The following is a 12855-nucleotide window of genomic DNA, read 5'->3' on the forward strand; positions in this document are numbered from 1 at the left end:
ATATTGATGTCTGGCTCTATAGCAATAAATGAACAATGCTTTATCGATATCTGGACATTTAGTTTCTTTATCACAGTCCGAACTGAAACCCTAATTTCTCATTTTGTTAATAAATCAAGAGATTTCTCTAATTAGAATGATGTAATATGGTTACTGTAGCAACTATCAGTTTACTGATTGAATGGCAGCAATGATTCTTGATAGGCTGCCAGCACCACCCACAGACAACAAATTAGTGTCAATAAAGTTAGTTCAATACAAATTTACAGGTATATGCTGAAATAACTTTATTAAGGTTTAACATCTGCAAATTGATAAGAAGAGCTGTTATATTTGTTACATTTTCCCCCAGACTCAGTGGCGGAACTACCATTGGTGCGTCAGGTGCCGTGCACAGGGGCCTATGGAGATAATTGCACCAAGGCCCACAGTTTACTAGTTCCGCCTCTGCCCAGACTTATTCCTGTTTGTGAGCTGTGATAAATAAAATTGACTTATAATCATTAAGATCACTCAATGATGTTCTTTTGTGATTTTCACAGTGATCAATAATAAGCCCTTCTCCAGTGAGAACTTTCCTTACAAAGTTCTCATCATAATTCAAAACATGGAACCTGTCCTCTCCAACCGTGAAATAAGTTGTATTTATAAGTGCAAATAATATCAGGTGTCCTCCAAGTTTTATCAACTTTACAATTTTCTTCAGATATCTGATGTAATCATCTTGGTCTTTGCTGATGGTCTCCAGCAGACATGTACTGATCACACAATCTGCTTGTGGTAGCACCACCGGGTCTGTGAGATTTTCCTTTTCAATGCCACATTGCACAATCTGCTTTATCGCCGTCTTCAACCTTATTGCTTTGTCCTCACTTTGGTCACTGATAAATACAAATACAAACGGTTTATTTGCAAATGACATTTGCACCTATTTTTGAGCAATGTGCCTCTTCTGACAGTAGAGTTGTGTTGTTTGGGAGACTTCTTGCTGAGTGTAGACTGGGCTAGATAAGCACCTACATGCCGGCACAATATTTTGTTTTGTGTGACAGGATTAATTAAATGAGTTTCAATGGGTGAAGTGGTTTCATGTTTTCCAGGAGAGTCAACAACACTTTTGTCCCTGTAAAATAACTTGGTTTTCCGACATCATCAAAAGTGTCAGAAACCGGCCCTCGCTCTATATATTCAATGAGATGCCTTCTACACTTTTCATTTTGACTTATAAGGGCTTAGATCACTTTAAGTGCACTTCAACCAAATGTACAGTAGCGACATTTAATTACGACAATCCCTATGACTCCTCAGTCTCGTGTTTCATTTAAGCCATATGTGAGGATACCACCCTTAGCTGGGATGGAAGTTACCCTCTGTGGGATTTAACTAACTCGGGTAGACCAGGATATATCCAAAATAAGACTTTATTTCGACAGCACAACACCACACGACGTTCACAAGTTACAGGGTAAATGGTAGCACGTATCCTCCAGCAGCCTCCTGCAGTCAGCACTCCAAAGTCATAATCTCTGTCCCTTTCAGGGTCTTATCCTCCCGCAATATTACCACTACCGTTTAGCAACACAGTTATGGTGTCTCCTAGCCTGGGTTACTAGCTCACACCAACCCTGTCCTGGTAGGGTTCCCTCCAGCGGCACCACAGTGCCTGGCCCAGAGTCCTTTTCACTGATGTCTTCTACACTAGGATCCTCCAAACTAGCATACCTCTCCTGGCATTCTCCTCGCCCTATCTTCTTTTCTCTGTACCCAGGAAGTAGGGTCAAATGTCTCAAACCTCCCCTTTACAGAAGGGGCCTCCCAGTCAACAATTTAGCAGCTAGACATGCTGTCCCTGTTACCTTGATTAGACAATAGAATGGCTTGACTCAATTAGCTGTTTTGGCTGGATACACTACACATGGGGTTACAATAGTACATCAAGGAATGACACTGCATGCTTACATGGAACAATAAGACTTTTGACACATTATATCAGCAGGGTTACACAATATAAGTCTGTGATACCTTTTGATACAATTACATTTATATTGATACATATTGATACATTTCCCCATACTATTTCAACCAATATATTACTGCAAATGCTCAGACCTGGAAAGTAGGTGGATCTTCCTTTAACAGAGGCAGTTCCAAGTAGAGAGACGTGGACAACCACCTTTAAACCAGACAAGCAGGCACATTTGAACCGATAAAACAAGAAGCGATGTTTGAATTTAACCCTTAATGTTTAATAGAATAGATGGGCAAGAAAATAAGGTGCAGATTCCAAATGTTAGCGCCAGTTTACAAAAATGGCCACCTTTTATATTAGTGAGCATTAGAATAAAAAAAAAATATGGACCATATGTTTTAATGTAGAAATTAGTTAATATCCTGCTTAAGTACACCTGTTGTCTCTATATTAAACCACATTGGTGTCTTTAATAATATAAGGATAAGAAGTAGTGCAACCAATTCATGTTATGCCTTATAGTTGTGCCTACAGTTCCTGCTATCCCTCATACTTGTGCCCCCAGTTCCTGTTGTCCCTCGTAATTGTGCCTCCAGTTCATGTTGTCCCTCATACAGTCAAGCCCATAAATATTGGGACATCGACACAATTCTCATATTTTGGGCTCTATACACCAACACAATTAATTTGAAATGAAACTAACAAGATGTGCTTTAACTGCCGACTTTTAGCTTTAATTCGAGGGTATTTACATCCAAATCAGGTGACCAGTGTAGGAAGTACAACGGTTTCTATATGTGCCTCCCAGCTTTTAAGGGACCAAAATTAATGGGACAATCGACTCAAAAGCTATTTCATGGACATGTGTGGGCTATTCCCTCGTTATTTCATCATCAATTAAGCAGGTAAAAGGACTGGAGTTGATTCTAGGTGTGACATTTGCATTTGGAATCTGTTGCTGTCGACTCTCAATATGAGATCCAAAGAGCTGTCACTATCAGTGAAGCAAGCCATCATTAGGCTGAAAAATCAAAACAAACCCATCCGAGAGATAGCAGAAACATTAGGTGTGGCCAAATCAGCTGTTTGGAACATTCTTAAAAAGAAAGAACACACCGGAGAGCTCAGCAACACCAAAAGACCCGGAAGACCACGGAAAACAACTGTGGTGGATGACAGAAGAATTTTTTTCCCTGGTGAAGAAAATCCCCTTCGCAAAAGTTGGCCAAATCAAGAACACTCTCCAGGAGGTAGGTGTATATGTGTCAAAGTCAACAATCAAGAGAAGACTTCACAAGAGTGAATATAGAGGGTTCACCACAAGATGTAAACCATTTGTGAGCTACAAAAACAGGAAGCCCAGATTAGAGTTTGCCAAACAACATCTAAAAAAGCCATTACAGTTCTGGGACAACATCCTATGGACAGATGAGACAAAGATCAACTTGTACCAGAGTGATGGGAAGAGAAGAGAATGGCGAAGGAAAGGAACTGTTCATGATCCAAAACATACCACCTCATTAGTGAAGCATGGTGGTGGTAGTGTCATGGCGTGGGCATGTATGGCTGCCAATGGAACTGGTTCCCTTGTATTTATTGATGATGTGACTGCTGACAAAAGCAACAGGATGAATTCTGAAGTCTTTCGGGCAATATTATCTGCTCATATTCAGTCAAATGCTTCAGAACTCATCGGAAGGCGCTTCACAGTGCAGATGGACAATGACCTGAAGTATACTGCAAAAGCAACCAAAGAGTTTTTTAAGGCTAACAAGTGGAATGGTATGCAATGGCCAAGTCACTCACCTGACCTGAATCCGATTGAGCTGCATTTCACTTGATGAAGACTTGTTTAGTTTGTCCCATTACTTTTGGTCCCTTAAAAAGTGGGAGGCACATATAGAAACTGTTGTAATTCTTACACTATTCACCTGATTTGGATGTAAATACCTTCAAATTAAAGCTGAAAGTCTGCAGTTAAAGCACATTTTGTTTGTTTCATTTCAAATCCTTTGTGGTGGTGTATTGAGCCCAAAATATGAGAATTGTGTCGATGTCTCAATATTTATGGACTTGACTGTACTTGTGAGCCCAGTTCCTGTTGTCCCTCATATTTGTGCCCCCAGTTCTTGTTGCCCCTCATACTTTTGCTCCCAGTTCCTGTTGTCCCTCATACCTGTGCCCCCAGTTCCAGTTGTCCTTCATAACTGTGCCCCCAGTTCCTGTTGTCTTTCTTACTTGTGAGCCCAATTCCTGTTGTCCCTCATACTTGTACCCCCAGTTCCTGTTGTCCCTCATACTTGCGCCTCTAGTTCCTGTTGCCCCTCATACTTGTGCCCCCAGTTCCTGTTGTCCCTCATAATTGTGCTCCCAGTTCCTGTTGTCCCTCATACTGGTGCCCCCTGCTCCTGCTGCCGTGTAAAGGGAAACTTCCCTTTACAAGGCAGCACCACTTTAAATTTAAACGCTGAAAACGCCGAACTCGCCGGAGTTGAAGAATCCAGACATTAATACATTTACCCCCTGCTGTGCATGTGCAGCAGCTCCATTTCACCCATCTTCAGTTTCTTTAGTTTGACAACTGCAAAGCTCAGCATGCCAGAGAGTAGTGGTCTGAGTGACATGTCTGGCACGCGTGTCAGAGGTTGCAGAACCTTAGTGTAGGAAGTAGCAGGCAAGCGTTGGCTCAGTACAGTAATTCACGTAAAAGAAACACGATTAACAATGGATGCATCCCCACATTCACCTTTTAGATACTGAAGGTTAGGTGTAACGATACAAAATGATCAGCAGTGCTAGCTATTCACTTCTGATAGGCTGATTGTATATTAATCCTACCAGCTGACTTTAATCATTACCGTTGCAGTTATATTATATGAAGTTTGCGCTGCGTTAGTTGACATTTCCATTTGGACTAATGAAAGAAAGAAGATTTCTACTTGAGTTTTAACAGTAAAGCATTTGTGATATTATTAAATAACATTTTATATGTAGAATATGACTTACATATTGATTAATAACTGTCCAGAAGGATCAAGCAGTGCCAGTTTGTTCTGGAGTTTTTTTTGTTGCTTATTTTTTATCCCTTTGGACTACTTCATAAAATAATAAAGAACAACATTTATTAACAAATAGTTAAAGAAAAACTACTATTTCACATGTTGTAGAAATAAAATAAAATATATAAATATTTAAAAATATATATAAAAACCAACTGTCCATACAACAAGATACGTTTCCAATTGTTTCACTCTGTGAACACTCATTGTTTTGTTTCTGGAGTGTAAAGCACTTGGAAAATAGGTCAGTGTGTACTGACAGTGGGTTTACCCTTAGACAGAGAGATGTTTGTGCAGATACTTCACCTGTTTCCTTCTAACGCTGTAACGTATGATAATGTATGATTCCAATCAAGCGCTCCTGTGCATGTGTTCAGCCATCGGCTCAGTTCCATAATGCATTTCTCACTGAATTTTAATGAATAGATAGCTTTAAAAAAATCACAGGCTGAATGGAGATGGTGGATAAAGGCACCAAAACTGATATCAATCAAAGTGTCTCCTTTAATTTCACCTGCAGGGAAGATTCCAATGATTAGTAAGTGCAATACGTTATGTAACATCTGTTCTACACATCATTCTGTAATGTGATATGTTATGGATACACAACAGCATCACAATGCTCCTGTTACTGCTTAAATGTATGAGGAATGTAAACTGTTATCCGCACAGCCAGATTTATACCAGGTGAAACCTTACATGTGGCATCTGGGAAAACCTATTGCACCAAAACATGCAAACATTGATTGACAGTCAACAGTAGTAAATATAAGGGTGTAGGAACGAAATGTACCCTCATAAAACATGTGAAATGTAATATTATCAATAATCACAGTGGTTCTTTTCATAAATTAAATAAAACAGTGCTGTATATATATATATTAAATGAAAATATGCCTGCCAACACCTTGTAATGATAAATAGAAGAAAATGATACTTAAAAACTAAAACTATGATCATGATTCAATTAAAAAATTGGGATGTCAATCATTGTGAAGACAATAATTGATACAAATGAATGTGGCGTGGGATCAGAATTTTTAGTGTAATCCACCTTCCCCCTTCCTGCCTGGGAAGGATTTTCCTAGACACACCGGCAGTAGTGCGGGTTTGTGCTATTATTAAATAAACAACTAGGAATGCTGAGAGGGCACCTTATTACCTAATAATAACAGCTAGAGAGTCGCGTAAATTAAAAAAAAAAAAAACAAATAAAAAAAAACATCTCTCCAGTTATAATGAGAATAAAAAAACTAACTTTAGGTGTAATCCACAGTGGATCCAGGTTAGTCCCTTGTCCCAAAGGAAACCATGAAACTAGGGTCTACCATTTAAATTGCTCTTACAAAATTTTAAGCCCTGTAGAGAACCACTTTCCAGACTTACAGTACTTCACCATTCAGAGGGTTATTAGAAATAATATACAAATAGTTTACTTGTGCTCTCTTCACAACTATTAAATATTTAACATATTGAGACCCCTCTGCCTACATTCATTATTTAATGGTCGCTTTACTTTCAAAGTTTTACAAATCAGTGCACAATAACTGCACAATAATTGCTGCATGAATGTCTTAGTATCATTGTATTTCAAATCAATTAACAGGTGCATTATGTCATGGGGTATATTTACTGTGCTTTCTTGGGCAACATGTGGAAGATGGAAGAAGCTAGTTTTCGATGGATCAATCAATCTGGATGATGCAGGCTACTTCATGACACACCATTCTCACATATGTCTGCATGTGAGTGGGAAGATCTACAGTACTGATTTTGCATATTTCCTTAATACGGGAAAGTTTAAAATCCCTCTATATTTACACTAACATGTTCTGTCTTCATTGACACTATCATAGACATTGCTTCAATCTCAAAACTAAACATGTGAGACAAGTGTGGAATAGAGGTTGTGTTTTTTAAATGCCAACTAGAAGTAGCAAATGCAAAAGCTGTTTCTTACTTTAAATAAATGTACCTAACAAAGAAATAATATAATCTTAGCAGCAAGATAAAGTATAGTGTACATACCTGCACTGAATGTCTGGTGAAGTTTCTTCATGGGAAATTTCAATGCATCATCTGCAAAGACCATATCTGGTTTATCTGAAAAATACATGTCCACAAACATTCTAGAATCAAACTCGTCTTCAAGATAGAACTTATGGGATGTACAATCCATTTTGTAGTATTGTATCACAGACAGACTGACTCTCACGTCTTTGACTCTATTGCACTTGACTGGTCCATGAGTTCTGTTTATATACACAAGGATCCAGCTATGATTCATCATCAGGAATAACATGATTGTTTGTACATAATGATTTATTATCTTCCCGAGTTGTTCATGGGAATACATGTGATGGTATCACAAGCTAGTAATGCGGAATAAATTATCCTCTTTTACAATTTATATGTAATAAAATGGAACAAATATTTATGTACCTTACATTATGATGTCTCTAGTACAAATACATAACAAATAATATCAGCTCTTTAATTAAAGTTAAGATAAAGGTGAAGTTAATGTTTGTGGACTTTTTCTAGACACACCGGCTGTAGTGCAGGTTTGTGCTAATATTAAACAACCAACTGGGAAGGCTGACAGGGCACATTATGACTTAATAATAACAGCTAGAGAGTCATGTAAAAATTTTTAAAAACAACAAATTCAAAAAAGTTATAATGAAAATAAGCAAACTAACTTTAGGTGTAATCCACAGTAGATCCAGGTTAGTCCCCTGTTGATAAAGAAACCATAAAACTTGGGTCTACCATTTAAATTGCTCTTACAAAATTTTAAGCCATGTAGAGAACCACTTTCCAGACTTACAGTAATTCACCATTCAGAGGGTTATTAGAAATAATATAGAAATAGTCTACAAATACATAACAAATAATTTCATTTCTTTAATTAAAGTTAAGGTAAAGGTGAAGTTAATGTTTGTGGACTTTTATATTTGGATTAAATGTGAATTTTTTGTAAAGAATTTCTCTTCAGTGGGCAGGGGTATGTAATTGAGCACAATAAGGACCTATACATATAAGAGTAGATCGCCACCTGGTGGATGCAATCTCCAGATATGCCTCTTAAGAGGTGTGTCTTTTGGGACCAGATACCTGGTGCAAAAAAAACCATAAAGATGAAGATTGCACCAGCAGCACTATTTAGCCCCTTATAAATTGCTGTTTGTGTATAGGCTCCTCCTAATAAGAGCACTTAATTCAATCTTAATGTTTGTTGTCTTTTATATTCGGAATTGATTATTTGTCATTTCTTTTTGGACTAATGTAGGAATTATATTTATAAAGCAGTAAAAGACGGATGTGTGGGTGTTTATATATAATAAGATTCTTTATTGAAAATACAAGTTGCATTAATAATGTGAAGACAGTATTCTCCCTTGTAGTTATGAGAATTTGTTACAATATATTGTAACGTACATCTGATGTTGAAATACTGCTGTGTTATGAGCTGGATATATCTTGGTATTAATGTGTAAAATTGTAGATAATTTGACCCTAAGGAGGTTTCTATTTACTGTGCTGTTTCCCTGAGAGTCTGCTATTTCTCTCTGTTAGCACTGAGGGTGTAATGGTGTGGTAAATATGTTACTAACTAATCGCATTAACTATGGATAATACCATTTGCAATCTTTCATAGCCCTTTTAGTCAACATCTAACACTTGGTCATCCGTGACCTAGTTATTTGTCAGTATCTAGCGATGTGTTGTCCATGACATCTCCAAAGTTATTAAATGGCATTTCTATGTAGCCTTCCTAAAATTATCGTCTTGTACATGACTAACCATAGACAGACTAGTGCCAGTTGTGATACATTAATGCATCTCAACCAGAAGACTATAAGTGCTACTTATGTAACTTCCAATATTGACTAGGCCCTTGACCAACTATCACACATGCCTTACAAACCCGTCAAGGTATCTTGCTTACGTGTTTAATATCGCTTATCCCGAAGCCAGCCTTATCCTTAACTTAAACATTTCTATGAACTACTATATATAAATAAATATATATATATATATATATTATCAATTGTTTTTGCTTCTCAGATGACTGAATTATAAACAGTTCATATAAATCCTTCATCTTTCTGCGCCAAGGAATAAGGGCTTGGAAGATGGAGAGCTTATCAAGAATGATTGATTTCCCAAAAGTCTTACAATATCTTGCAAGTTGTCTCCTCTTTTAAAGACACTTTTTCCACCTTTCCCCTCCTACAGAGGTTGGTCTCTAGGGGAGGCCTGTTACACAATTTTACAATCATGTTCTCCTTTTTACTTCTTTCAGTGGCGCACACAGGGGGGGTTTCTGAGTCTCTAGAAACCCCCCCCTGCGCTAACTAATTGGCCACTGTCCTATACAGCAGCCTCGGCGCTGTCAAAGAAGTGTCCGCGGTGGTGCTGTATTGTATACAGCACCACCGCAGACGCTTCTTAGACAGCCCCGTGGCTGCTGTATAGTACAGCGCTGGCGAAACGGAGCTGTTTTTTGGTTTTTTTTTAGGTTGGCGGGGAGAAACCCCCCCCCCCAACAATCCTCCGTGCGCCCCTGCCTTTGGGTTCCAGCAACACAGAGTCTAGCTGGAGAAGAATGCAGGGAAGGTACTCCCCCAGAGGAGGGTTGAAGGGTTGTTCTTTTCTGAGCAGGTGGTAGTGATTTGCCCCACTTGATTGCATACAGAACATTGACAGGAGTCTCTCAAAACAGTGGGTTATGGTGTTGAGGGGGGTGGCGTTGTTCCTCCTGACCACCCCCCTCTCCAGTCAGGCCATCCTGGCCCAAAGGACCCTCTTTTAGCTGCAGGTGCCCAAGTGACCATATAATTATTTGATGGTCATCGTAGATGATGTAGGGTCACGATCAACAACCCATTTCTTCACATGAGCTGGGCACAAAGTGAGAAACTGCTGCTGGATCAATAAGATCTCCAAGAAAGAATGAATGGTACTTTTAAAAAATAAAATTATCACAAAAGATGTGCCTAAACTGGACTGAAATGGCCAAATGTACTACCACTTACCCTGATGTTAATCACCAATGTACCAACTGGTAAGAGTAAACTGCCTCTGTATGAATAATTGTTTGGAAGCTCCATGCCAGCAGCATTACTCCCTGCACAGTTGGGCTTGCAATTGAATAATGACTTCTTGATCTCCTATTGTCAATATCTTGCAAGACTTTGCTTTCATATCCACATACAGGTGCGAGAGGCCCAACATTGTAAAGTGGAAGGTGATCTGGTCTTAATCAAAGTTCATCAGAAAAATAACTACCTGTCTCTCAAGTGGTAGGACCCATAGCAGGTACTGCTCGTGATACCTACAGCTGAAAAGCTGAGTTATAGCATAGATTCAAGTATCTCAATGTAAGTGAGCAGAGTCTGCAGAGACAACCAGAGCACTTCAATTAACAGCAACTAAAATGGTCTCACTCCCTGTAACAATGTCACCACCAACCACGGGATCAAGGACCGAGGATGAGGTAGCTCTCTGGAGCAGGTCCTAGAGAGTGATCAGGGATAATTACACCCCCTCTTATCCTACCCAAGATGGGATTTAGAGTCTCGCTGTTCGAAGAAGATCAAAGTAATAAACATACAGCAACTTTTCTGATATAATGTACATGCTGAGATTATTATGCCTTTTGTTTATTGGTATGAAGTTTGTTACAATTGCTTGGTAACCATGTTTAACATGCTGACAATCTTTTCATCAGAGAACAGCAATTGGTGGCTGAAACTTTTTGACTAACTCTGTTGAGAATGTTTGCACATACCACATGGACAACATGTGTAATGGAATAAATTATGGAACAAATATAAGTTGGATAAAATAATATTAATGTGTATATATGTGTTTAAAATCTGTTGGTCAATTGTCTCTTTCTGTTTTCTGTGCAATGGGTTAAATTCTTCTTGTATGTTATACCTTATGATGGGCCTCTTTTTTATAGGATGTTAAAATTGATGCTAGATGTGATGTTATGTGGACAAAGAACCAAGGATGTAAGAGGTCACATATGCCTCTTGACCTTTCAGACATAAAATTCTTTATGCAATGAAGTGATTGTAAAAAGCATATACAACTGACTTTGTCCTTATAAGGTATATTCTTTTAAAGTATGTGAAGTGATTAGTGACGTATGTAAGAGGGGTGGGGTCACTTGAATATAAACCTGTGATCTTGCGTGGAAAAGGCTGCCTGTTTCAAACTTTGAATACCGGCCATTATATATGCAATATTAAAGGAATAAAGAGAACTTTGCTTTTACACACTTACAATTTTTGAATCATTTATACTTTGTCAATTTTTGGAGGTCGCACCAAGATTCATCTATAAATAGCGATCAGCCAACACTTCTGGAAGAGGGGAGACGAAATGATATACTCAACTGTGGCCACAAAGGTAATATATTTTTTTCTTATGATTACATATTTCTGTCTCCCACTCTCTGGGTTTGCTGAAAAGGTATTTATAGTTATCTCTGTAAGTGTGAAATTGCAAACGTATCTTTAATTGTTTGTCTATATGTTTTATATATTTGTATAGATGTATAAGCATAGATTTGTAACCAATTATAATTTCCATCTTCTGTTCATTGCTCAGAGACTAGTTTACCTTGTTAACCATAGTATGAATGGTTGCATGTATGTGAGTGTGAATGGGCTTTCTCGGCAAGGCCAGAATCCAGGTCAGTTGCCAAATTCAAAGTATCACTTCTGGTTAACGCTTGAAGGAGGCAAAGAATAGTCCCAAGTCACTTACTGTGAAACACAAAAAAACCCACTATAAGGCCTTAGATAGCAGTGCGTGTAACGTGTGTGTGATAAGACCAGGATTTATCTGACGAGATAAAGTGTGGTACACCTAATAACGGTCGAAGCCGGTAAAAAGGGAGTTGCATATTAATAGTGGTTGTAACCCTATTACCATAACGCAGATTGACTGGAGTATAAAAACGATAAGCTGTGTCATGGGAGCATATGCAACCACATAGGAAAAGCCTAATAATAATAGGCTGGATATTTCCCCTGGTTCTCCAGTAGCTGTTATGTTCCCTAAATATGGAAAAAATGTCTGTTCAATATGTGCATAAATGGTTAACAAGTTGTCCTGAATTTACAGAAAAAAGGAAATTTTGATTTAAATGTCTTAGGAGAAACAAGAAAGGGTGTTTCTAAAAGTAAAGAAATGCAAGTTTTGCAGTTATGGTTAAATGAGGCTACGATTCCGCCTCCATATATTGATCAATATATGCCAGTTAAAACTCCTAGTGCACCAGGAGAGCAAGATGACCCAATATCTGATTTGTTACCTATTGTAATGGGAGCACAAAGAAAGTTGTATCCACAAGTGCCTCTCCATGTGAATCATCAAATAGATATATCACAGGGAGATAAAATTGTGGATAAAACAAAAAGGGATGATGAAATTGTTGTAAGGTCTGATGAGCATCAAAAATTAGATGAGGATAGCGAGGAAGAATTAAGGGGAGCAGTAGGAGGTCTGGCTACAGAGGTTAAATAAAAATGTTATGGGTAAAGATTATGCAAATATATTTACAGATAACATTTCCAGTATTCCAAGACATGGAAAATCCTCTGAGGTCCGCATGCTTCCTTGAAGGACTATAACTACAAACCAGGGAGAACAGTGGGTAGCTCATGTTCCTTGGACATGAACTGAATTGAATTCAATTGTTACGGAATGTAAAGATTATAGAACTAAACCTGCAGAGTTAATGATTAAATTGCAGAGATTATACAAAACGCATAGTCCCACATTTTCAGATATACTGCAATTGTT

The 12855-nt window shown here is 38.2% G+C and overlaps 1 protein-coding gene across 1 annotated transcript; it reads right to left on the minus strand.

Annotated features, from left to right (window-relative positions):
- Positions 1 to 202: 202 nt before the first annotated feature.
- Positions 203 to 7237, minus strand: LOC142107815 (indolethylamine N-methyltransferase-like). The gene is made up of 3 exons (XM_075191436.1): positions 7057 to 7237; positions 5335 to 5542; positions 203 to 881 (listed from the first exon to the last, which is right to left on the minus strand). Exons 1-3 carry the CDS (start codon positions 7205 to 7207, stop codon positions 458 to 460), a joined length of 783 nt encoding a protein of 260 aa, XP_075047537.1. The 5' UTR covers positions 7208 to 7237; the 3' UTR covers positions 203 to 457.
- Between the last annotated feature and the right edge of the window lie 5618 nt (positions 7238 to 12855).

Source organism: Mixophyes fleayi, chromosome 11 (genome assembly GCF_038048845.1).
Source record: "Mixophyes fleayi isolate aMixFle1 chromosome 11, aMixFle1.hap1, whole genome shotgun sequence".
NCBI lineage: Eukaryota > Metazoa > Chordata > Amphibia > Anura > Limnodynastidae > Mixophyes > Mixophyes fleayi.